This window comes from Chiloscyllium punctatum, chromosome 11, assembly GCF_047496795.1.
Source record: "Chiloscyllium punctatum isolate Juve2018m chromosome 11, sChiPun1.3, whole genome shotgun sequence".
Taxonomy (NCBI): Eukaryota; Metazoa; Chordata; class Chondrichthyes; order Orectolobiformes; family Hemiscylliidae; genus Chiloscyllium; species Chiloscyllium punctatum.
In genome coordinates this window covers 25,913,363-25,940,421 of record NC_092749.1, presented here as the reverse complement: position 1 = coordinate 25,940,421, position 27,059 = coordinate 25,913,363, and the positions used below count along the sequence as shown (strand labels likewise).

Sequence of the window (27,059 nt, the reverse complement as noted above, 5' to 3'; positions counted from 1 at the left end):
AATAATCCCATAACTGGAAGTAGGCTTGTGTTCTGTTCCTCCAAGAACTGTCTGTGCTGATTAGTCTAATGATTTTGCTCCTTTTGTGAATACAGTTTAGAAGTGGAACTGAACTAAGAGCAGACTTCTTGCTCCCCATGCTTCAAAGTCCTAACAGTTCTGCTTCTGTAGATGATAAAGTTGGGATTCTGATTACCCAAACATTTTCTGTAGCAATGCTGTATTTATTGCCTGAATTTTGAAAAAGAAATTTCTGAAGATTGTGTTGTACAGTTGTACAAATTCTCTTGGAGAATCTGTGGGTTCACTTGGGTATTAAATGATTAGACTTGCATTAATGGGGTTTCCATTCTGATTGATTCCATCTTGTAAAACTGTTCATCGTGCAAGAATTGTTTCAAAATATTACAATGCAAAGATGTATGACAACATTTTCCTTTTGTTCTCTATACTGAGAAGGCCCCAGACTCTGTCAATTTCTGGAAGAGCACAAGGAAGATATATTATGTGGACCTGTATGGTTGGCAAGTGGCCTGGATCTTTCAGGACATGCTGGGATGCTGACACTAACTAGTCCTAAACTCATTAAAGGTAAGATCAAGCTTGATTAGTTGCAACTACAGTAGAAAGCATATTCTCTTAATGGCATTATATTAAATATATATTCAAGTTAAATGAATTTAATCAATCTCAGATTAACTTTAGGGGTGATATGACCGTGTTAGTTGCATATAATTTTTGCAATTAAATTGGTCTGATTTTAAATGCCAGATTTGATTTTTGTATTTTGTTGTACCCCTAGCATTGTAAAGGCTACTTTGCTCTGGTTTTGTTAATGAAGTTATTTGGAGCCAGTTGAATCAGTTTTGACTTTGACATTTGACTAGCTGGCATAATGGTGTTGTTACACATGTCCAGTAATCCAGAGTCTAGATTAGAGTGGTGCTGGAAAAGCACAGCAGGTCGGCCAGCATCCGAGGAACAGGAAAATCGACGTTTCGGGCAAAAGCCCCGGGTCGTTTGCCCGAAACATCGATTTTCCTGCTCCTCCAATGCTGCCTGACCTGCTGTGCATTTCTAGCACCACTCTAATCTAGACTCTGGTTTCCAGCACCTGCAGTCCTTGTGTTTACCCAGTAATCCAGAGAGCCACACTAGTACACTGCAGATGGTGAAATTTAAATTGTTAATAAATCTGCAAGTAAATGCTAGTCCCATTGGCAACCATTAAGCTATTGTTGAAGTTTATTTAGGAAATAAAAGCATTTAGTTCATGAATGTCCTCTGGGAAGGAAGATCTGCCATCCTCACTGGTCTGCCTGCATGTGACTCCAGGCCCATAGCAAGGTGATTGACACATTAAATCTGATATGGCTTTGCAAGCCACTTAGTTATGTCTAACTATTACATAGTTTTATAAAAGGAACAAGGCTGCACAGACCATCAAATGTTTACAAAGGCACACACCCTGTTAACCCTGCAAAACTTTCCTTCTAAGCATCTGGATTCTTGTGGAGTAGGTGATATTTGTGCTTAGCCAAATTAAATTCAACATTCTTCATTTTTGCATTCTCAGCAGGCATGGCTGGTGGCAAGTATCGGTCATTTCTAGTTCACATCAGATCAACTAATGAGAAGGCAAATGAAGAGAATTCTAATGGCAGTGGAGTAAGGCCAGTCATGAGAATGCAAGCCACGAAACCACAGAATAGCAAGAGTCACTCTCTTGCTTCGCTGCTTGCTAAAGTTACAGCAGGGAAGGTACTGTAGTGAAGAGAACAAGCTCGAACGTGTAGGTTTTGATACATGGAAGTTAATTTCTGCTTCTGTGCGGGTGTACGTGTAAACTAATATTTTTCTTTGAACAGGAAAAGCCATCCACCTCAAAAACATCAGAGTCTGGAAATTCCTCTAAGAAACCTGACAGTCTCAGAGGCTGTGATCTGCTGCAAGAAGTTTCTGTTACTATTCGTAGATTCAAGAAAACATGCATCCCAAAAGAAAGGTAGTTTTTGAATTTTTTTTGGCTTTTTGAATGGATTTTGAAAATCCAGTCTCTTAGTTCTTGTGTTCTTTTTTGATATCTTCCTGCTTAATTCCACATTATTGCAAAGGATAAGCAGGTTACTTCGTTATAAAGTGAAGAGTGGGGAGATGGGGGAGGAGAGGTCAAGCCTTTCAAATAGATATAATTTTTAAAAATGGGCATAAAAAATCCTTGTTCCACAATAACTTGGTTGACTATCATTCTGATTGGGTATGGCACATCAAGTAACATGCTGGATGTTTTCAGATTAATCTTTAGATCACCAACTGAAATTTGTGGTGGCCACAGTCTTCTGAAATATAATTTGGGAAGTCCTGAAAAGTCGAATATTTTGCATTTATGACCATTTTGCCTCTTGTATAGTTTGTAAGAGTTGTAGATTTATACAGTTTTTCATCTCTTGTCTTGAAGCTAAGGTACTAATTTTCTGAGAATTTATCCCGTTAGTGAGTTTAATAACATTAATCTGCTGTATATCTCATTGATACAAAATTGTTTTTTTTGTTCCCATTGACAAAAAAGTAGCTGTATGCAGCCATTTCTCTGCAGATTTACTGTTTGGAGGTGATTCCTACTGCAGGGCAGTAGTTGGACATGAGACAGTGAGGAAAAGATTTAATATGTTTCCACTTCTGCTGTAATATGTGAAAGTAGTAGTTTTTTTTTATTTCCACACAAATCAGGAAATATGTATTGTGTTCATTTTAAAGTTTCAAAAAAAAAGCATGACCAAAGTAAGGCTATAAAAAATTGCCCCTGTTTTTGCTGTGTGGTTTCTTAGGCTAATCAGTGGCTTTGCCTTTTAGGGTGCAACGATGTGCTATGTTGCAGTTCTCAGAATTCCATGAAAAGCTGCTTAACACGCTCTGCAAAATGTCAGATGATGGTCCTGTCACAGAACATGCTCAGAGTCTTGTATTAGATATTCTCTGCTGGTTGGCAGGAGTCCATTCAAATGGACTATGCAGGTAGGATGAAGTGTGTAAACTGGCACTTGTGTAAATTTTGCAATGTTTCAACAATACGAAGATGTAAACAGTAACTTATGTTCCTAATGCATTGTATATAATTGATTTGAGTTCCACCTGTCATGCCTGGCTAGTGTAATGTGCTGGAAATCAAACCCGACTATCCTTGTAGTCGTGACGAATGTTATTTGTGAAATTACAATGAAGACTAATTTTCACAGGATGAAAGCAAATTACTCTAGGTTACTTCAGTAACCATTTTTAAAAAAAATCTTTTTTTTGTAAAATTCATAACTTTAACCAGAACAGTAAAATAACTGGATTTCAAACTTCTCAAAGTTAAACTTTACCCTGTTACAATTCTCCCCAGCATGTGTGTACACTCAAAGTTTTGAGTGGAAGGAAGAAAAGTAGACAAAAGAACATAATTCCCTATCACTAGCTCTAAACCTCACAACTAGATAGGTCCGTTTGATAATCCTCAATTCTTTGATAATGTCTCAGTATTATTTGCATAGTCATGATCAGTCTTTAGTTTACTGGTTGCTTCGTTGGGCGAGGGGTCTGTTTTTTTGAGAGCTCCAGTATTCTTCCTTTCAACAACTCTGTATTTTTCCTTGCTGTTTCAACTGAACTGAAGAAGGCAATTTTTAAGAGAAACAGAGCTGAGATAAAAACAAAATTAGAGAGAGTTAGATCTAGCAGCATCTGTAGAGACAAACAAAATTAAAGATGATCTTTGGAACTAAGTGATAAAGATGTTGATGATGCAAACTTCTTTCACACACTCTCCTGTGTGCAATTGCCTCAGCTGCTTGTTTCGACAGTGGTTCCAAGCAGTAACTTTATTTCATACATTCCAGTTAGCTTCACTTGCGTTTCCAAAGCTGGAAACCAACCCTGTTCTCCTCTTTTTGAAGCAATGTCCATCTTTCTCATTTTCAGCTCATTTTCCTAAAAAGAAATGTGGTCTCTTACACAGTTATATTATTTAGTTCATGATCCTTTCTAACAGTTTGAGTCCATCACTGTTGTTTTGCAAGTAAAAACCTATAACATTAGATGTTATGATCCATGGTTGTGTCTCTGTTTGATGAATTGTCCAATTGCAGTTTCAAAGATGGGAAAGAAAGTCTGCACACAAAAACCAAGAAACGACTCTCCAGCATTGTGCGAGTTTGCTTCTTTGAAGCTGGTCGAAGTATAGCTCACAAATGTGCTCGGTTCCTTGCGCTTTGCATAAGGTGAGAAAATATTTTAGAATATTTTTTGAAAAAAAATAAGACATAACATTGCAATAACTGGCTAGTTTATTATTAATTATTGTTAATGTATTGTTAATAACTGAACATAACAAGAATGAGGAACAGGAGGCGGCCATTCAGCCCATTAAGTTTTCTCTGCCATTTGATATAATCATGGTTGGGTTGATTTGACTTGCGGCCTCAATTCCACTTTCACACTGCAAAGAATGTGATATCTTACATAATTCATAAATCTTTGAAAACGCACTACCAATAACAAATCTACCCAACTCAGCCTTGAATATTGTTGTGCTGCTTTTTTGCCGAAGAAAATTTCAAACTACGTTCTTGTGAGTAGAATCTTCCTTATCTGTTTTGCATGGGAGAGCTCTAATTTTTAAACTGTGTCCTTAGTTCTAGACTTCTGCACCAGGCACCCTCCCTGGCAAGTCCCCTCAGAATCTAATATACTTTAGTAAGAACTCCTGTCATTCTTTTAAATTTCAAGTTGATCAAGCCCAAACTGTCCACCTTTCTTCAAAGATAATAACTTCAATCCAGGAATGAGTTGATTGAATCTTTTCTGGACTGGACTGCAAAGGTATCCTTGTGCAATAAAGCTACAACTCTGCAAAGAATTCTAAATAAGACCTTGTAGAGCTGCATTATCATTTTTGTATTTTTGTACTCAATCCCTCTTAATGTAAATGCCAACATTCTATTTGCCTGCCTAATCGCTTGCTGTACCTGCGTACTAATTTACTGTGATTCATGTATCAAATCACTCCTAACCCTTTGTACTGGAGAGTTCTGCAACCTCTTTCCATTCAGATAACATATGTTTTTCTATTCTTCCTGCCAAAGTGGACAAGTTCACATTTTTCCACATTGTACTCCCATCTGCCATACTTTTGTCCACCCACTTAACCTACCCATATCCCTTTGCACGCTCCTTCAGTCCTGTTTCAAAACTTTTCGACTTATCTTTGTGTCATCAGCTTTAGCTATCATTTATTCAGTCAGTTCATCCAAGCCATTCACATGATTTGTAATTGAAGCCCCTGCACTGATCCCTGTGACACTCTGCTGGTAACACCTTGCAGATCTGAAAATGACCCATTTATTCTTACTGTCTGGTTAGCTCTTGGAAAACAATCATCTATCTACTTTAATATGTTACTAATAACAGCATGAGCTCTTAATTTGTGGACACAGTTAAAGATCACACAACACCAGGTTATAGTCCAACAGGTTTACTTGGAAGTACTAGCTTGCACAGCTACTTTATGAAGGAGCAGTGCTCCAAAAGCTAGGACTTCCAAATAAACCTGTTGGACTATAATCTGGTGTTGGGTGATCTTTAACTATGTCCACCCCTGTCCATCTTCGGCATCTCCACATCTTATTTTGTGTAACCTTTGATGTGGTCCCTGATTTGAATACCTTTTGAATAAATCCAAGAAAGCACATCTACAGATTTATCCACGTTGCTAGCTAGTTCCTCAATTTCTCTAAATAAATTATTCAAACATGATTTTTCTTTCATAAAACCATATTGGCTCTGTCTGACTTATGTTTCCCTAAATATTCTGCTCTTCCCTTCTTAAATAATGCATTCTATAGGCTAGTAGGCCGTGAGTTTCTTGCTTTCTATTTCCTTCCTTCCTTGTCTAAAATATTATATGAGCAATATTTCAATCTACTGGAGCCTGTGCAGAGTTCAGTGAATTTTAAAAGATCACAGCTACTGCATCTACTGTCTCTGAACCCACTTTTTATTAAGACTTGAGGATGAAACCACCAAGCTTATGGGTCTTGTCAACCTTTAGCTCTAATAGTTTTCTCAGTATCTTTTTTCCTCTGTTCATTTCACCCCTCAATTTTCAAGTATTCACATATGTTGTGTGCCATCCGTAGTGAAGACAGGCACAAAGTACCAATTCAACTCCTCTGCTATTTTAGTATTATTAATTCTTTGCTCTCATTTTTAAGTTGGATCTATTATTGCCATGCTTTTTCCTTCAAAACTAAATTTAGAATAAACTTTTTCTCCATCTTTTTTAGTAATGGGAAAACAGATCCAAGCCAAATGGGATTTGGAGGAGCTCTATTGAAAGCTTTACTCGATAATTTGCCTTACTTACCTGCAGCAGCAACTGGTGGTAGGTTAAATTCTATTTCATCTGATAATGATATCAAGCTAGTTCTATATGAAAAATATAGCTTGCTTTTGCACTCAATAGGTTTATTTTACAACTCTATTAATTACAATTTAAGTTCTGCTTATACATATGATATAAAGTAACTCTTGCATTCCCTCTGCTAAGTTTGCTGCTACTTGCTATAAAAAGCTTGTGGCGTGTTATCCAAATTTGTTTTCCTTGCCCATCAGAGATCTTCACCATCTCTGCTCTTTCTATGGCAGTGTTAAATGTATTTTGTGCAGTACCTGAATGCAGCACAGTATAAAGCTATAAAAACCTGCTCTTCTGTGGTTTGATTTTCATGCTAACTTTGTTTTCTCTACGTGGGGATTATTTGGAGTGCCCTGTTGGAGCCAAGAAATATCAGTGCTATTTTGTGCTGTATAATTGCCCTTATCACCATCACCCAGTTTTCTGCATATGATGCTGTCTTCGTTGGGTAGAAGGGGAAGCATCAAATATCTTAAGAGCTTTAATTAAAGGCTAGGCATTCATGCCACTTGGGTAGGATTTGGAAGAGCTTGTTATGTACAGTGGAGTAATCTTTTAATCCTTTGGGATGACTAATGGATATCTTTAATGTCTTTAAGTAATATTCATAAACCTCTTCCCTTTCTTAATGCTAATATCTGACTAAACATCTCAATGTCAACATTTTTTGTAGGATTTTAATTATTCGCTTTACGAAATATGGAGCTTTTATGATTAATGGAGTTAACTTGGCTTATCTGTGGGATGCTTCACTGCAGAATTATTTCAACATCCATAATAATACTGTTTATTCTACCATATATGTTTTTGATGTATGTTATCATATTTGGTGCGAAGCCCAGTTTTGGTCTTTAGCTCCTTGGTACTGGCAGGATTTGTGTGTCTCAAGTAATTTCTTATAGTACTCTAAATACTTTTGGCTTGGATAATTATGCCTGCAATTTGGTTAAAACAGGTTTGATATATGCTTTAATTTCCTGATTTAATGTTCTGTATTCCAAGTGAAATGTAGTTTTGAAGCAAATTACATGCTGAGACTAATTTAAGGATTTCATTATGGTCCATTATTCTGTTCCCCTTGCTGTATGCACTCTTGTTTGGAAAGTGGATGGCAAAGGCAGAAATTGGTTTCACGTATAGCAAAAGTATACTTAAATTTATACCATGTGCTACATTACACCCCTTGAGAATCTGTGGATCAAGTATTTTGAATCAACCTGTTCAGATGTTTTTTGTGAGACATTTTGACAGAGATGAGACTTGAACCCTAGCCTCTGGCTTAGATCGTGACCATTGTGCCGCAAAAGCCTAAGAATCTGTGGTGTGTCTGGAGGCCCTCCATTCTTTTTGCTATTTGGGCTGTTTTATTTTTAGTACGGATTGAAATGCACTAGTGCTGAATAGATTTGTCATGGTCAGATTGTAAATGAGTAATCCACACCATGTAGAATTGCATAGAATATACAACACAAAAACATTCCATTCACTCCAATTAGACACTCAATTTCAACAAAAAATGTTTTCCAGCTTTGGAAGTAATTTCATTTATTTTTGATTGGAACAGGTTCTGTGTTCTGGTACTTTGTACTACTGAACTATGTCAAGGATGAAGATCTGGCTGGATGCAGTACAGTTTGTGCATCTCTTCTCACTGCTGTGTCCAAACAGCTTCAGGACCGGCTCACACCTCTTGAAGCGTTACTTCAGACCAGGTTTGTGAAAATAATATAATAACAAAAGGAATTCGTCATGAAACTGGAGATAATTCTACATTAAATAGTAACTCTCTAAGTTTACTGATACAAGGCAATTTATAGTTCTGTAATTTTTGCTACTGAACAAACTAAAATTTTGAATTGGATGAAGCTAATCCTGAAAATGGTTAAGTAGAAACTTTTGGTCTGAGAGTTAAGTTTGGTAGGGTTGAGCTGCAATGAACTACAAAGAAAGCAAATTGCAAGATAATTCTTCCCTTGTCTGGATCAATGTGATTCCAACAATATTCTCAAAGCTCAGCATAATAGAGGCCCTCTTGTGGCTTGGTGATAGTGCTCCTACCTCTGCACTGGGAGGCTGAGGTTCAAGTCTCACCTGCTTCAGAGGTGTGTTATAACATTTCCAAACAGCTTGATTAGAGCAAAGAAATGTTTTCAATTCAGCAAAAAGGAACCTGCTTGATCAATATCCCATCCTGCTAATTAAAGCTCATAGTGGCATTGTGTACTATACCCAAGATGCAATGCAGGATCTCACCAAAGCCCCTTCAACAGCACATTCCAAATTAGTGACCTATGCCACTCAAAGGACAAAAGCAGTTGGTGGATTGGCATACTACCCCTGCTTTAAATTAGATACAATCTCTGTTTGGAATTACATTATTGTTCCTTCGCTGCCACTGAGGAAAAAATTCCTGCATTCCCTTAGTTGGGTGTTGTTTTGCCAGAGAATACAGTGGTTCAAGAAAGCAAATCACAGCCGCCTTCACATCAGACAGTTATGGTTGAACGATATCCCATGAAATAATACTAAAAGGAATATAATGGGGAACTGAAACTAGCTTTCAGGTAAAATCCTGAATGTTTTTCAAAGCTGCTTAAAATATGTTTTAGGATTTTGGGCAAACCTGAAATTTATTTCTATAATATATTGTTGATTTTCTATTGACCCTGTGTTTCTTTTAGAGCTCTTATTTTTCATGGCATTTTTTTTTGCTCTTTTAAGCTAATTAACAAGTGACATCTATTTAGTGTAAAAGAAATATTGAAGGTTTTGGTTTCTAGTGCAACTTTTCAATTGCACTGATTTGAGAAGATAACCCAATTGAAAAGAATAATATGGAATATCATTTTACAGCCTAAAATTTATTTGATTTACTGGTGTGCAAGTGATTTTTAAAATTTTTTTAATGCTCCATGATGCAGTGGACTTCAGAAGTACAGGGTTTACTTCTTTGTTGTCACTCTGCCTCATTGCTAAGTCATTTGGACAAAAAGGACAATGCATGTCGATGGATGACTTTTCACCATTCTGAACAATGGTTGCAAGCTGCTCGAGTCAATTTCAATGTTGCCACACTTGAAGGAGTGCCTCAGAATGCCATTGTAATATCATTTTTTTCCTGTCTTGGAATGCTAGCCTTTTGAGAGTTGAGGAAGCAGGACCTGGTGGGTGAGGCTTTATAGCCGTCTGGACTGTTAGATTTGTCGTGGTCAGCTTTGCAGGAGTTTTGCCTGAATTTGTTCAATAGTCCACCTGTTATATCGAGAGTCTGTAGCGTAGGCATTGCTGGTGGCGTTCCTATGTTGCTGCTATACAGTCAAATTTTGACTGCAGTACAGCAGTGTGGTGACAACAGCTGTTCTGTACACTAGGACTTATGCTGACTTGCAGATATTTTTCTCAAAAACTTGTTGCCATAGATTGTAGAAAGCTGAACTGGTGCAGCTGATGTGATATTGAATGATCTCATTGCTGATGGGCTTTTCAGAAATGCCTGCCAAGATGTGGAAAGTGATCTACTGCTTTCAGTCTCTGCATCAGTGTATGTGGGAGGTGACATATTTGACTGGTCAGGTCTGGGTTGGTTTAAGCTTTGTTTTGGCAACATTTAAGGGCTGGTATCCTAAGTGTCAAGAGTATATCATCCATTTGATCATGATTGCTTAATGGCTTTGAAAAGGCGTATCTTGACGATTGGCATACTGCTACTTCTATTAGGTTTTCTCTTCCAACTACTGGCCTCTTATCTTCTTGGGTGTAAATCTTGAGTTATTGGAATGCTACGCCTTGATTCAATTTATGTTGCTCCATTAGGCAATGAAGGTTTCTTGAGTTCTTGGACTTTGCATATTTCTATGTTATTTTCATTGAACTAGTCCTGGTGATGACAGTGCTCAAGCACAGTGGGTTGCACTCTGGTCTCTAGTATGGTTGACTTTATTTGATTCCACTTCTGAAGTAAGGCAGGTGTGTGAGGTTTTTTAGGATTGGCTGTAAGCTGCTTTGGGAATTCCTTTCTCGGTCAGGTTATTTTAGGATTGAGTTGTTGGTCATCTTTCTCTTAGATCTTTGGTTCTTGAGATTCCTTTTGTGTTAGGTGGAGTTCCAGTGCCAGTTGAACAAACTAATGCTTTGCCCAGCAGGTATGAGTTCCCTGCCTGGTTGAAATGAAACCAGTATCCCTTAGATTTTTGACTGGAACAAAGACATAAATCAGTAGTTGTCAAAGCTGTGATGCAGATTATCTCTATATAGTTTTGCATTTGTCCTTCTGGCGGAAGACTACTTTTGTTATAATGAGGCCATGCTGAAGGCACCACTTGGTTTTTTTCATGCTATTTTTCTCAGTGGATACCTCTCCAGACATTGGTGTCCTGTCAATACTGGCATTAAGGTCCACCATAAGGATGATCTTTACTTTGGAGTAGCAATGAATGCTACGAAGGTTAGAGTAGAAATTTTCCTTAACATCTTCATCCTCGTAGTGTCAGGGCATAATCATTGATGATTGGCATATTGATTGCAGCTGAACAGAAGTGTCGTGAGCACTTCATTTATACAATTGCGTATTTCTGGCAGTGCATCCAAGATCCGGATGGCAAAAAACAAATCTGTGAAATCAAAGGTTACTGTCAGCCTTGCCTTTCTAATAGAAGGCATATTCCCTTCTTTGTTCTATCAGCTGGTCCTTTCCGAGAAGGCAGGAGCAAGGATCTCCTAACAGGTCATCACAGCGTGCAAGCTACTCCAGTATGTCAAGTTGGCAATCCATAGAGCGTCGTCAATTATTGACCAGTTTAATGGAGATTAACATTTAAGACATGAACCACACTCACACAACATGAGCAGTTCAGCATCTTGTATTTTCTCCAAGCTGTTGGCAAACTCAACTTGTCTGTGTCTTGATAAAATGCCTTTGGAATATATGAAAGACAAAAACAATGCTAATGCATCATATTGTTATTGTAAATGTTATAGAATCATTGAGATGTACAGCACAGAAACAGACCCTTTGGTCCAACCCGTCCATGCCAACCAGATATCTCAACCTAATCTAATCCCACTTGCCAGCACCTGGCCCATATCCCTCCAAACCCTTTCTATTCATATACCAATCCAGCTGCCTTTTAAATGTTGCAATTATACCAGCCTCCCCTACTTCCTCTGGCAGCTCATTCCATACATGCACTACCCTCTGTGTGAAAATGTTGCCCTGAGTCCCTTTTATATTATTCCCCTCTCACCCAAAACCTATGCCCTCTAGTTCTTGACTCCCCCACCCAGGGTCTATTAATCCTGTCCACGCCCCTCAAGATTTTGTAAACCTCTCTATGGTCACCCCTCAGCCTCCGATGCTCCAGGGAAAATAGCCCCCGAATATCCAACGTCTCGCTCTGGCTCAAATCCTCCAATCCTGGCAATATCCTTGTAAATCTTTTTTGAACCCCCTTCAAGTTTCACAACAACCTTCTGATAGAAAGGAGACTAGAATTGCATGCAATATTCCAAAGGTGGCCTAACCAATGTCCTGGACAGCTGGATGTTGACCTCCCAACTCCTGTACTCAATACTCTGACCAATAAATGAAAGCATACCAAATGCCTCCTTCACGATCCTATCTACCTGCGACTCCACTTTCAAGGAGCTCTGAACCTTCACTCCAAGGTCTCTTTGTTCAGCAACACTCGCTAGGACCTTACCATTTAAGTGTATAAGTCTTGCTGAGATTTGCTTTCCCAAAATACAGGGCCTCGCATTTATCAAATTAAACTCCATCTGCCATTCCTCAGCCCATTGGTCCATCTGATCAAGATCTCATTGTAATCTGAGGTAACCTTCTTCACTGTACACTACACCTCCAATTTTTGGTGTCATCTGCAAACTGACTATACCTCTTATGCCCATATCCAAATCATTTTATATAAATTGTGAAAAGTAGTGGACCCAGCACCGATCCTTGTGGCATTTCACTGGTCACAGGCCTCCAGTCTGAAAAACAATCCTCCACCACCACCTTCTGTCTTCTACCTTTGAGACTGTATCCAAATGACTAGTTCTCCCTGTATTCCATGAGATCTAATCTTGCTCACCAGTCTCCCATGGGGAACCTTGTTGAACGCTTTACTAAAGTCCATATAGATCATGTCTACCGCTCTGCCCTCATCAATTCTCTTTGTTACTTCAAAAAACTCAATCAAGTTTGTGCGACATTATTTCCAATGCACAAAGCCATGTTGACTATCCTTAATCAGTCCTTGCCTTTCCAAATACATGTACATCCTGTCCCTCAGGATTCCCTCCAACAACTTGCCCACTGCAGATGTCAGGCTCAAGTTGAATAATTGATGGGAGATTTGTTTAGCCAGTTTTCTCCTCTTCAATTTTTTCCTGTTGTAGTGATTTTTTGTCTACAAGGTAGGTTCATGGACAATCGATGGTTCTCTAGTATTTCCTTCATACTTTATAGGCAGTTCCAGGTATTGAACAATGGGAATATAAGATCAGAAGAAATTGGAGGAATGACCATATAGCTATTTAGCTTATTACACTGTTTAGTAGATCATGGCTGATCGAGTCCCCAAACTTTGTCAGAATGCCATGTGAGAGACAAAGCCTATGTCACTGTCTTTTTATTAACACTTAAAAACAGCAGCCACTGGTTAACAATTAGTGAAGGGAACCATGGATGGTTCAGAATTCCATCACTTTTTTATTGCCCTGAGGCAAAATTGTTTACACTAAGGCAAATTCTCATTCTTTATCAGCACTCTTCCGAGGATCAGCTAACTTGATACAGAACAATGATCACAAAGAGAAGCATTTAAACAAGAATATTATTTCTGATTTTTATATTTGTAAAGGCAATGAACTGTAACAGTGCTTGACAATCAAGGAAATGTTACATTTGTGGTTGAAAAATACACTATTTTGTTGATTTTAAAATATTCACCATTATTTTGATGTGCTCCTGATAGATATTAATTTGGCTAAATGAGTATGAAAGTAATTTTTATGCAGTTGTTTGGCAATGCAGAATCTCTTTGCTTTAAAACAGGACATGATTAAAAAGCTTTTTGTTTTTGACTAATGAGGACAAAATCTCAGGAATACCAAAGTTTAGATGAACAGCACTCTTTACTACATGAGAAGAAATTGCAAATTGTTTGGCAAGTGGATTTGCGTCAAGGTGCATCATGGAGAATGGATCAGGGAGCAGTACGAATTGGTATTTCCTTTGAAATTTGATATTCTTGTGATTCTGTCCTGTTTAGTGCAAGATGACCAGCTTCAGCAACAATTTGTTTTTCCAGCAATTTGTTTTTTAGTCACTGATTTTGGCAGATATTTCTGTTTTCATTATTTTCTTCCTAGTTTTTCATGTTTGGCACTCATACTTTTCCCAAATTTTCAGATATGGTTTGTACAGCTCACCCTTTGACCCAGTTCTGTTCGATTTAGAAATGGGTGGTTCATCCTGCAAAAATGCCTATAATAGCAGCTCGTGTGTGCAATCTGATGAAATAGATCTATCTGATGTACTATCAGGTAAGAGTTCAAATGATGATGTCTGCTGAAGCTAGTAAATTTGAATTTACTGTAAATGCTTGAACTGAATTGTGCTGATTAGTCATTTCCCTAATCACTTTTAAATTTTAATGTGGATAATACTGATAATTTGTTCAATGTGGTATTCAAGGAAAGAGTTCAGCACAATAATATCCTGTTTGCTGATTATATAAAAATGCATATGGAGAGAATTATTGATGTACAGGCAAGCTTTGGTTCACTACACTGTTCTGTCAACCTGCTTTGTCTGATGGAAGTGAGACCAAATACAAACTTTGGTTTATTCGGTTAAGATTGCTAACATGTGAAATTGTTGGGAAGCTAAGTATCAGCTGGACTATAGAGGCTTTCCCTGACTATGATGGTCCCCCCATTCTGCGAGGCCCAGAAAGAATGAGACTGTCCTGTCTTTTTTTCAATGTAGAATTGGATATAATCGATGCAAATGCATTTGCTGTCCAAATCAGTTGCCATAAATAAGCTGCTTCTGCACGTGCTTGGCAAAACAGTTCTGAGTGATATTATGCACAAAGTTTGTATTTATTAAATAAAAAACTGGAAATGAAACAAAACCAGAAATTGCTAGAAAAGCTCATCAGGCCTGGCAGCATTGGGACCCGAAACATTAACTCTGCTTTGTCACCAAAGATGCTGCCAGATTTGCTAAGTTTTTCCCAGCAATTTTTATTTTCATTGTTGAGATTTACGATGTTGGTAGTTCAAACAAAATTTGCAAAAGCATTTTTTTTGTTGCGGTACAACCTGCGAACTTAAGTTTTTTCTTTGCTCTTCTGTATTTTATTGTTATGTTTATATGATACTATTGCTGCTTGCACAATACAGGCAAGTATGGCAGCACTGCAGTATTGAGGTGAACTTTCTTATATTACTTGAGTAGCTATTACCTTGTTGTTCCAGAAGCATGTATGCCAGTTAATCTGTAATGCAGGCTTGCTGGCTGATATCAGAATGGAGTTTTTGAATTATGTGGATTTTTCATTCCCCTTCCTTTTCAAAGCCAGCCATGTGCAAATTGTGAATCCTCAAGTTGAAGTTGCATGATATGTAAGAAATAGCTGGCGTACCAACAGAGCAGATTTCGTGACATCCACATCCCCAGTACTTTATATAACCTAGAGTTTTGTAATATCTTTCCATAATTTTGTAATATTCTTAGTTGTACAACATAAATCAACATCATTTTCCTTAAGTCATATCAATGTTCAAAGTACCAAGAGAACCACACATCAAATCACACATTGAGATGATTTTGTGGATAGAAAACCTAAATTCAGTAATTTTAAACTATCAAATTATCTGTGTATAGATTCAAAATGTGGTTAACGTTTACTGACTTAGTGCTACTAAGTTCTGCTATATTCAGGCAACTTTGTATTGAAATATCCATTTCAATATACTTACAATTTGACCCTTATTTTGTTGAGGTAAAAATTCCAGTAACTTTGATTCCATTGTCTGAAAGTATTTGATTAATGAAAATGTCACTTTTTCTTCTTGAAGCTAGATTTTTCATTTCATACTGTAAAACTTTCTCGTCAAATTAGATATCCTGGTTTTGAATGTTTATTAACTGGTGTTGCACCTTTTTCAACTCTGATTTGATTTTTGTTTTCTGCTTCCATATGTTATCAAATGTAAGGCAAACACCTAATTGTAAGTATATACTCTTCTGCAGGGAATGGAAAGATGAGCAATTGTGCTGCAGCAGAGGGCAGTTTCACAGCTCTGACTGGACTCTTGGAAGTGGAACCTCTGCACTTCAGTTGCATTTCAACAAGTGATGGCACAAGAGTGGAGAGAGATGATGCAAGTAGGTTGTGAAATACTAAGTGATGAATAGAGATGCTCATTTCTATGGAACCTGGCCACCTACTCCATGTGACCAAATGTCCTGGGTTAACCTCCCCATGCTGCCAAATGGAAATTGCCAAAAGGCATGTGAAATTGCTAACTCTTATTTTCTCAAGGAGCATAGTCATATAGCATAGAAACAGACCCATTGGTTCAACTCATCCATGCCTCGTAGGTTTCCCAAGCCAAGCTAGTCCCATTGTCTGCATTTGGCCCATATCCCTCTAAACCTTTCCTATTCATGTACCTGTACAAATGTCTTTTAAATGTTGTAACTATACTTGCCTCTGCACTTCCTCTGGCAGCTCATTCCATTCATGCATCATCCTCTATAAAAAGGTTGCCCCTCAGGTCCCTTTTAAATCTTTCCCTTCTCACTTTTAAACTTACGTCCTATAATTTTGAAGTCTTCTACCTTGGGGAAAAGTGCTTTGGTATTCACCTTATCTATGTCTCAGGATTTTATAAACCTCTATAAGGTCACCTCTCAATCTCCTGCACTCCAGGGAAAAATAAATCCCAGCCAATCGAGTCTCTCCTTATAACTCAAACCTTCCAGACACAGTAATGTTCTCGTAAATCTTATCTGCACCCTTTACAATTTAATAACATCCTTCCTATAGCAGGGTAACCAGAACTATATGCAGTATTCCAAAAGTTGCCTCACCCAATGTCCTGTACATCTGCAACATGATGTCCTAACTCTTGTCCTGAAATCTGACCATTGAAACCAAATGCCTCTTCACCACCCTGTCTACCTGTGATGCCACTTTCAAGGAGCTATGTACCTGTGCCCGGAGGTCTCTGTTTGACATGCTGCCCAGAGCCCTACCATTAACTGTGTAAGTCCTACCCTGATTGTCTTATCAAATTGCAATACCTTGCATTTATCTCGGCTCAATGACCCAGCTGATCAAGACCCTGTTGTACTCTTGGCTGGATCCTTCTCTGTCTACCATGCCATCAATTTTGGTGTCATCTGCAAACTTACAAACATGCTTCCGATTATTCTCATTCAAATCATTTATACAAATGTTGAGCAAAGTAGACCCCCAGCACTGATCCCTGTGGAATCCTCTCCCACCATCCTCTATCTCCTACTGTCAAGCCAATTTTGTATCCAATTTGCAAGCTCTCCCTAGATTCCATGTGATCTAATTTTACTAACCAATCTGTCATTTGGAACCTTGATGAAGACCTTGCTTAAGTCCATGCAGATAAGGTCTGCAGGTCTGCTCTCTATCCTCTTGGTTGCATTCTCAAAAAACTCAATTAAGTTTGAGATGCAATTTCCCATGCAGAAAGCCATTCTGACTATCCCTAAACAGTTCTTACCTCTTCAAATGTAAATCCTGTCTCTCAGAATCTGCTCCACAACTTACCCACTATTGGCATCACACTCGCCACTCTGTAGTTCCCTGGCTTTTCCTTGCAGCCTTTGCTAAGTAAAGACACAACATTAGCCACCCTCCAGCACCTCACTGTGGCTGTGAATGATGTGAACATCTCTGCCACGTGCCCTGAAACTTTTTTCCCTAGCTTTCCATAATGTCCTGGGATACACTTGATCAGGTCCCAGCGATTCATCTAGCTTTATGCATTTTAAAATGTCCAGCACCACCACCACCTCTATAATGTGGACTGTTTCCAAGAAATGAATATTTGCCCCAAGTTTCCTACCTTCCATGTCTTTCTCCACAGTAAATACTAATGTGAAATATTTGTTTAGTAACTCACCTATCCCATGTGATTCCACCGTAAATGCCTTGTCGATTTTTTAAGGAGCCTTGTTCTCCCCCTAGTTTCTGTTTTGTCCTTAATGTACTTGTAGAATTGCTTATGATTCTCCTTAACCCTTATCTCCAAAGCTATCTCATATCCCCTTTTTGCCTTCCTGATTTTCCCCTTAAATATGCCCCTGGGATTCACTTGATCCCAGCTGTCTATACTTGAAATATAGAGTAATAGAGATGTACAGCAGGGAAATAGACCCTCTCATGCAACTTGTCCATGCCGACCAGACAACCTAAATTAATCTAGTCTCATTTGCCAGCATTTGGCCCATAATCCTCTAAACCTTTCCTGTTCATGTACCCGTCAGTGCCTTTTAAATGTTGTAAATGTATCAGCCTGCACCACTTCCTCTGGCAGCTCATTGCCTCCTTGTCTTTGACCAGAGCCTCTCTAGATATCCATTGTTTCTCCTCCAACAGCCTTGCTCTTCACTCGAACAGGAACATGCTGTCTCTGAACTCTTCATTATCTCACTTTTGAAAACCTCCCATTTGGCTGTCCTCCCTTTTATCTGCGAATAGCCTGTCCCAATTAACTTTTCAAAGTTCATGTCTCATGTCAAAGTTGGTTGTGCTCTGAATTTAAACTTGAACTTTTATACAAGGCCTATCCTTTTTCATAACTAATAGAATTATTATCACTGATCCCAGAGTGCACCCCTGTAACACCTCATTTACTTGCCCTACCTTATTTCCCAAGAGAAGACTTTTGCTCCTTTTCACATAGGTACATTTACATACTGATGAAGAAAATTTTAATGAACGCACTTTACAAATTCCTCCCAATTCAAGCCCTTAACACTATGCCAGTCCCAGTCTATTGTTGGAAAGTTAAAAAGCCCCATCTATGCAACCCTATTATTCTTAGATATCTGAGGTCTTCCTCCATATTTGCTCCTCAGTTTTCCACTGACTATTGGAGGGGGCCTATAGTATGACCATCCTCAGTCTCATCCACTAAGTAAATTAATGTCCCAAAACAAATGTGGCTGTAAATAGTCACTGTTGAGATAAGTGACCATGCAGTTGGATTCATTTTTTTTTAATGTTCAATGGCAAAGAAGACAAAAAAGTGGACCCCAGTATCCTCATTGTTGCCAGCGGATCATTTAAGCAGCAGCTTAAAACAAACATCAAACATTGGAGAAACTCAGCAGGTCAGGCACCACCTGTAGAGAGACATAGGGTTAACATTTGGAATCTGGTATAATTCCCCTTCTGAAATATTTTTCTTTCAAATCAAAATATAAATTATTTTTAAAAACTGCAAATGTTTCTGCTTTCCTGTTGTTTAGTGACTGGCTTTGGGCTTACCACAGCAGTGGGTGGACTTACAACTGGCACAGTCGGAGAGGCCTCAACAGCCCTGAGTTCTGCAGCTCAAGTAGCCCTTCAGTCCCTTTCCCATGCAATGGCCTCAGCAGAGCAACAGCTCCAGGTTCTGCAGGAGAAACAACAACAGTTGCTAAAACTTCAGCAACAGGTGAGTGGTGCTAATTTAATTCTATTTGTTGCTTTTAGAAGCCATTATTAAATTTTGGTCACAATTTTGCTGTATGCTTGTAAATTGAAGTATGTTACCTTTTATTCTTCATAATCAGCAAAAAGTTTAGCAGCATTCTGATGCACAAATGAAATGAGTATTTTTATGTTACTGTTGATCATGGACAAACCTAGTATGAATATAGATGGTAAATGGGGTAGTTTCTTCTCACAAGCTCAGACTCGAAAAACAAAATCTCATTTTTTTGTTTTTTTTTTACTAACTTGTAATTGGCAACCCAATGCAATAAGGTAGGTTAATGAATTACTCTTTTTCTTAAATATAACAGAAGGCCAAGCTGGAAGCCAAGTTACATCAGACTACAGCAGCAGCAGTAGCAGCGTCAGCACCTGGAGTCGGACCTGTTCACAACTCTGTGCCTTCTAGTGCCTCCACAGCACCTGGCTTTTTTATACACCCTGCTGATGTCATTCCACCCACTCCAAAAACAACGCCACTGTTCATGACTCCGCCATTAACACCACCCAATGAGGCAGTTTCTGCAGCAATCAGTGCAGAGTTAGCACAGCTCTTTCCTGGCTCAGTTATTGATCCTCATCCTGTTACTGTGGCCATTCATTCAAAAAATACCAACAAGACCAAAACGGTATGTTTGGGAATATCCCACTAATGTACATAGTTTTGAAATTCCTGTGCATATTTAAATATATGTTGGGTTTTAGAATCTGTTAAACATCAATTGCGCACAATTGCAATTAATCTTTTTTAAAAACTGACTGCCTTTTGCAATTAGCTGAATTAACTCACTGATTAGGTTCAACATTGGTTTTGGCAAGGCATTTCAGGATGATTTACAAGAATCTTGTAACAAGCGCTGTGTGGAAATGCAGCAGCATAGATAGAAATTGTTGGGTGAGAAAAAATCATTAGCAGGTATTAACTTCAGATGGAGAATAATAGCAAATGATATAAATCTTTGGGCAGTTGCCAGACCCACTTTGTTCATGTTGATGATTTAAGTTTGTATTTGGATTTAGGGAGAACAGGATAACAATTTGCTGCCAGATCTAAAATCATGGATTTTAGAAGAAAAATTGGAAACTAGAGAAATTTATATTAACAAACTATCTTGTCCATTGTGTGTGCCAGCTGTCAAGTAGTCATAGAGTCTAATCCCACTAGCCCTCATCCACAAGGAATAGAGCTTTCTTCGCAACTGGATGGAATTCCTTATGATTTTGTACGTTTCCATCTGGCAAGCTTTCAGCCTTTTCTTTCCACAGACCCTAGTTGATTGAATCTTTCTTCAGAAGTAAAACTTTCTCGTCCAGACAATATTCTTGTAAAATTCTTTGTACTCTCTCTAGTACAGTCGCATATTTTCTATTATACATTTAGCAGAAATCCAGCTGTTGCCTACAAATATAAATTTACCAGTAGGATACTGAATGCTGTGAATGAGTTTTAGGAGTTTAAATACATTTTTCCTTTCATATGTGGTCTGCCCAGAGGTGTGACTTCAGTTCATTGCCTGCTATGCCGAAGCCTGAGCTGTTTCTCTTGGTAGTTTTTGTTAGTAATGGTTTGATGTTGCATTTTGAGGGCAGGGTGGGGAGACTAGTCCTACGTTTACCTTAGCAGGACGGGAATTGGATCTGAGCTGATGGCATTGACCTGAATCACATGTTAAAAAATCGGAGCTAATTGTCCCCTTTTTTTGAATCCTGAAGGAAAAATGTGTAATTTGAAAAGGCCAATAGTATTTTGGGTTTTATAAGTAGGGATATAGAGTGATGAGTTAAAGAGAACATTGATACATTGCATGATCAGGCCTCAATTAGAGTGCTGTGTTAATTTTGGGTTGACTAATGTAGGAAAATAACTTTCTTTTGTGATAGTTCTCGAGCAGTGTGGAAGTGCTGTGTGCAATGTTTGTGTCACTTTGCAGTCAATAAAAGGTTAATAATTTGGGAATTGTAATTTGCATGTTGTGCATAATTCTTTGTTTCCATATTTTGTATGCATAATGCATGAAATAATACTACTCAATGGGTAGGCATGATTCACTTTTGTTTCAGTTGACCTTTTTGGTGACAGAAATATATTTGGGGTTTGTGTGTTGACTTTGTAAATGAAGCTCAAGTGGTTGTGCTGGATTTTTCATGTAATGTTTTATTTAATTATTAATTTTTGGATGTTAACATGTTTTTTTTACTTTTAGAGTCCTCTGGGAACTGGTCTAGCTCTAGCAATTTCCCATGCTTCTCACCTACTTCAGCCTCCACCACATCAGTCTATTATCATTGAACGCATGCACTCTGGTAGATAAACCTTTTATTATAATTGTAATATTGCAGTAGTTTGGAGCTGTATAAAACATTCTTTTTTATGAGCAGTTTTCTTCTTCCTGGTGTGCATTTACTCCTTTTTTTCCCAAATGTCTGTTATCTTGTAGCTTCACCAAAATGGCCATTTTCATGAAAGTAAAATGGACAATTTAGGCAGGCGGTTTGATTCTGAAGTGCCTCGCTGCTAAAGGTGATGCATCCTTACCTGATGCCTATTAGCATTCCTTTCCAACAGAAATTCTAAGCTGATTGTTAGAAATATGAATTCTGACTGATTTGTTTCCTGTCTATCTGGGGATAACAAGATTGACTGTCATGCTCTGCTTTGGTTGAAATCTATTATTGGACTTTGGAATTATGTGCAACAGAAGTATTTGCTATCATTAGTAGTTGAATTACCTGCCCCCTTCTTAGAAATATTAAATTATATCCACTTTTCAGATTGTAGGATATTTTGATGAAAGAAGGAAGAGCACTGGGAAAAGATATGAAAACAAGCGGAGTAATTCTAATAACAATGCAACTTTAATTGGCTATTCTGCACATTTCCAAGGTGCTTTAGTTGGCTACAAAATCTTGTCATGTGTTCAACCAATATTAATTGCATTCGTACTGATAATTAAATCTGCTTGTCTGCATATCCTTTGTCTGTTTGACAATCTTAATTGAATTTTGTTTTTCCAATTTAGGGGCACGACGGTTTGTGACACTGGACTTTGGGAGACCAATACTGTTGACTGATATATTGATTCCAACCTGTGGTGACTTGGCATCTTTATCAATCGACATTTGGACTCTGGGAGAAGAAGTGGATGGAAGACGTTTGGTAGTGGCTACAGATATTAGTACACACTCACTGATTCTTCATGATTTACTGCCTCCACCTGTTTGCAGGTTCATGAAGGTATGTAGCCTGTTAAAATACATTAATAACAACAATATACACTTTACAAAAACAAATCCAAAGAACTATGGATGCTGGAAAGCTGAAACAAAAACAGAAATTGCTGGAGAATGTCAGCAAGTCTGGTAATATTTGTGGGGAGAAAGCACATTTAACGTTTTGGGTCTGGTGACCCTTCAGAACAATATAACCTTATGTGGTGCCTTTTCAAATGAAATAAATATCTCGACATGCCTCCCAAAAATGTGCTCTGACAAGCTGATACTCCTCAAAAGGAAATGTTACAGTAATTAAAAACCCTGTAGAAGAGATGGGTTTAATGAAGGAAAAATAGATGCAGCAATTTAAGAAAGAAAAATTTCAGAGCTTAGAATGCTGAAGACCTCTGAGGAGCAAAGCAATTTCTCAGTGTAAGTGATCAGAATTCCTGGGAAAGACTGATGAAAGTTTTGGAAATGCAGTGGGATAAGGCCGTGAAAGAACTTTTGAACACTTACGAGAATTTTAAACTTAACTCACAAAAGCAGATAGAAATATTGTTTCACAGACGCAAGTGATGGCTGGGTAAAACTTTATGTGGGCTAGGAGAGTTTGGCAAGTTGAAGTTGATAAAGGGTAGTAACCAGTGATGAGAGCATTGTAGTGGTCGAATCTCAAGGTTACAGAGGCATGGATAAGAGTTTCAGTGGCAAATGGGTTGAAAGGGGATAGTTTGTAGAGATGAATGTAGACAGTTTTTGAGAAGGAGATTATATAGGGTCAGAAGCTGTACTTGGAGAAAATGGGGCACCAATGTTCAAATGAGAAAAATCTCATTTAACTTGGGATCAGTGTCCAGGATATCATGTGTTACAGGACCAGAAACAATGAGAACTTTCAATTTGAGATAATTTGATGAATGTGCAATTGTTTACAGTTTTGAATATTTCCTGTCACATACATTCTGTGAGTGAATAAAGTATTTATTTTTTATATATAATAAAAAGAAAGTGTTGGAGACACTCAGCATGTCTGTTGAGAGACCAATAATTAACATTTGAGAAATCAATTCTGAAGAGTCATATCAGACCTAATGTTAACTGTTTCTCTCTCCAAAGATGCTGTCAGATCTCCTGAGTTTCTCCAAGACTTCACTACTATTTCAGCCTTCCAACATCCAAAGTATTTTGCTTTTTTTAAATCCTTTATTACTTTTTTTAAACCAAGTCTTCCCATTTGCTTTGCAGATTACGGTGATTGGGCGTTATGGAAGTACAAATGCAAGAGCTAAAATACCACTTGGTCTGTATTATGGGCACACCTACATATTACCATGGGAAAGTGAAATCAAGCTAATTCATGACCCTCTAAAAGGTGAAAGTGATTCTGCAAGTCAGCCAGAAATGGAACAGCAATTAACAATGATGGTAGCTCTTCAAGAAGATATACAGTGCAGGTTAGTCTATTCATTTTAATAGGAAATAAAGACTGGGCCTTTTGTTTCCTTGCCTATCTCTTGCAAATAATCTGTTCTTGCTGGTGACTCTATAGTTTTCCATTGAAGGAGCATTCTTAAAGTACAGCTTTTGGCTGTTTAATCATGGGATATGGAATAACGCAATCGAGTTTGCTAAGTATTTTTGATAAGTAGATTTGACTATCAATTGCTGGAGCAATTGGTCTGGAGCAGAAAACCTAATTGCTTCCCCATTCACTAGTTTACAGGTTATGATGTATCTCCTCTTGATCCTAACTGCAACGAACAAACCTTACTATGATAGAAGCAAACTGTAAACAGCTTATGAAACATAGTAAAATTATTTAATATGATAATACTTCCTGATTGAAGGTAAAGTGTTATCATTAACATAGCTTGAACTGAATTACAGTTGAGAAGATGATTTGCAACTCCTGAAAGGAAAAAGGCAACACAGGAATTCATTGAACAGTTACATTTTGTCATGTGCATTCAAAGTTGTGAAAGTTTTAAATTACAAACAAATGTTTGAAACTCCCTTGCTTAAGCCATATAAAACATCAAGTTCATTGTGTGCGCTGATGACAAGGATACAGATACTTCAGTAATTGCACTATGAAAAGCCGATCTCTGTCTTTGACTGTCTGGAGATTTCTGCTTGAAAATAAGTGGGTAGCTGACTGAGGGTTGATTTACGTTAGTGTGCCGTTTATGATTGCACCTGAAGGGTAGTCAGTTAGCCAAGGTATTAGAGGGTTGCTATCCTTTGTGGATCCCTACATTGAGGACTAAGAATGAGGGGAGAAAGTCAGCTTTTTAAAACACTTAATTGTAGTTTTTACTGTTTATTACTGTGTATTTTAATATGTTTTCTTTGTTAATCAGTCTCTGCAGCAGTAATAGTAACCTCTTGCGGACTGGAAGGAATGATTTCCCTCAAATGAAGGGAAAAAGTCAACGAAAATTAAATAAAATTATATATTAGTTGGACTATAGAACTAGTATGCTCATAATTCTGGTTGGCTGCAAGTACAGTAGATTCATCATTTGTAATTTGCTTTAACAGATATAACCTCGCTTGCCACAGGCTGGAAACTTTGTTGCAGAATATTGACCTTCCTCCGCTGAACAGTGCAAACAATGCTCAGTACTTCCTAAGGAAGCCTGACAAAGCAGTCGAAGAGGATAGTAAAGTATTTTCAGCATATCAGGACTGCATTCAGTTACAACTTCAGCTCAACTTGGCCCATCACGCTGTGCAACGCCTTAGGGTGGCTCTTGGATCCAGCAGGAAGACTCTGCCAGAAACCTACGACTCAATAGAATTAATTCAGAATTCTTCTACGGAGCAACTGCGCACAATCATCCGATACCTTCTAGACACATTGCTGAGCCTTTTACATTCGTCCAGTGGTTGGTGTCTCTTTCTCTTATCCCTTTGGAAGTGCTCATGTAAAATATGTTGTGTTGAACTAAATGACTATTGGGGGAGAGTGCACCATGGTTTCCTATGACTACATCAGCGGGTTAAGTGCCATTCACTACTTGGAGACTAGGAAGGCAGAAGTAATGAGGAGTTTGGACATTTATAATACACACAAATCATAGATGACATTGATCATCTCATTCTCATCAAACATAAATTGTTTGCCTATTTAGGTATTCCAGCAAAGCAAATATCACCATCCCTTTAAACCCCTTGCATTGAGAAAATGCTTTGCACTATCCCACTTTTACCTGTCAATTCAGGATGAACCTGCCACGCAGCTTCTTGAGGAACAACCTGCAAGTATTACTTCAGTTTCATTGTGAGCTTGCTTGAAGCTGCTTTGTAATGAGTTCTGAACTTTGAAATGTTGGCACACTTGAGGCGTTTTGCAGGAAGACGTAGATGTATGTAGCCTTTGTGAGATTAGCCTTTTGTAAATTGTTGCTGCTTCAGAAAGGTGGCACTACACAATAGAACATAGAACAATACAGCGCAGAACAGGCCCTTTGGCCCTCGACGTTGCGCCGACCTGTGAACTATTCTCGGCTCGTCCCCCTACACTATCCCAAAATCATCCATGTGCTTATCTAAGGATTATTTAAATTTCCCTAATGTGGCTGAGTTGACTACATTAGCAGGTAGGACATTTCACACCCTTACCACTCTCTGCGTAAAGAACCTGCCTCTGACATCTGTCTTAAATCTATTACCCCTCAATTTGTAGTTATGCCCCCTCGTACAAGCTGACATCATCATCCTAGGAAAAAGACTTTCACAGTCTACTCTATCTAATCCTCTGATCATCTTGTATATCTCTATCAAATCCCCACTTAGCTGCCTTCTTTTTAATGAGCACAGACCCAAGTCTCTCAGCCTTTCCTCCAGACAAGGCAACATCCTGATAAATCTCCTCTACCTTTTTCCAATGCTTTCACATCCTTCCCGAAATATGGGGACCAGAATTTACACAATATTCCAAATGTGGCCGCACCAGTGTTTTGTATAGTTGCAGCATGATATTGTGGCTCCAGAACTCAATCCATCTACCAATGAAACATAACACACCGTATGCCGCCTTAACAGCACTATCCACCTGGGTGGCAACTTTCAGGGATCTATGTATACGTGGACTCCAAGATCCCTCTGCACATCCACACTACCAAGAATCTTTCCATTGACCCAGTACTCTACCTTCTTGTTATTCTTCCCAAAGTGTATCACCTCACATTTATCTGCATTGAACTCCATTCACCATCTTTTGGATTAGTGGTGCTGAACGAGTTCAGGCAGGATCCGAGGAGCAGTAAAATCGATGTTTCGGGCAAAAGCCCTTCATCAGGAATACAGGCAGGGAGCCTGAAGGATGGAGAGATAAGTGAGAGGAGGGTGGGGGTGGGGAGGAAGTAGCATAGAGTACAATAGGTGAGTGGGGGAAGGGGATGAAGGTGATAGGTTGGGGGGGGAGGGTGGAGTGGATAGGTGGAAAAGAAGATAGGCAGGTAAGACAAGTCATGGGGACAGTGCTGAGCTGAAAGTTTGGAACTGGGGGGAGGGGAAATGAGGAAACTATTGAAGTCCACATTGATGCCCTGGGGTTTAAGTGTTCCGAGGCGGAAGATCTCCACACTTCAGGCTCTCTGCCTGTATTCCTGATGAAGGGCTTTTGCCCGAAA

General features: G+C 38.5%; 1 protein-coding gene across 5 annotated transcripts in view; it reads left to right on the top strand.

The window, feature by feature from the left end:
- birc6 (baculoviral IAP repeat containing 6) overlaps positions 1-27,059 on the top strand; it is a 243,325-nt gene that overhangs the window by 67,598 nt on the left and 148,668 nt on the right. For 4 of the 5 annotated variants that reach the window (XM_072580515.1, XM_072580513.1, XM_072580514.1 and 1 more), the window contains exons 15-29: positions 460-591; positions 1,577-1,761; positions 1,869-2,005; positions 2,854-3,015; positions 4,128-4,259; positions 6,324-6,421; positions 8,019-8,166; positions 13,866-13,999; positions 15,717-15,851; positions 18,981-19,168; positions 19,518-19,835; positions 21,411-21,510; positions 22,227-22,441; positions 23,668-23,876; positions 24,964-25,310. In XM_072580515.1, coding sequence (XP_072436616.1) covers positions 460-591; positions 1,577-1,761; positions 1,869-2,005; positions 2,854-3,015; positions 4,128-4,259; positions 6,324-6,421; positions 8,019-8,166; positions 13,866-13,999; positions 15,717-15,851; positions 18,981-19,168; positions 19,518-19,835; positions 21,411-21,510; positions 22,227-22,441; positions 23,668-23,876; positions 24,964-25,310 — 2,640 coding nt within the window. The remainder of the gene's footprint in view (positions 1-459; positions 592-1,576; positions 1,762-1,868; positions 2,006-2,853; positions 3,016-4,127; positions 4,260-6,323; positions 6,422-8,018; positions 8,167-13,865; positions 14,000-15,716; positions 15,852-18,980; positions 19,169-19,517; positions 19,836-21,410; positions 21,511-22,226; positions 22,442-23,667; positions 23,877-24,963; positions 25,311-27,059) is intronic. The other variant, XM_072580512.1, reaches the window with a different exon arrangement.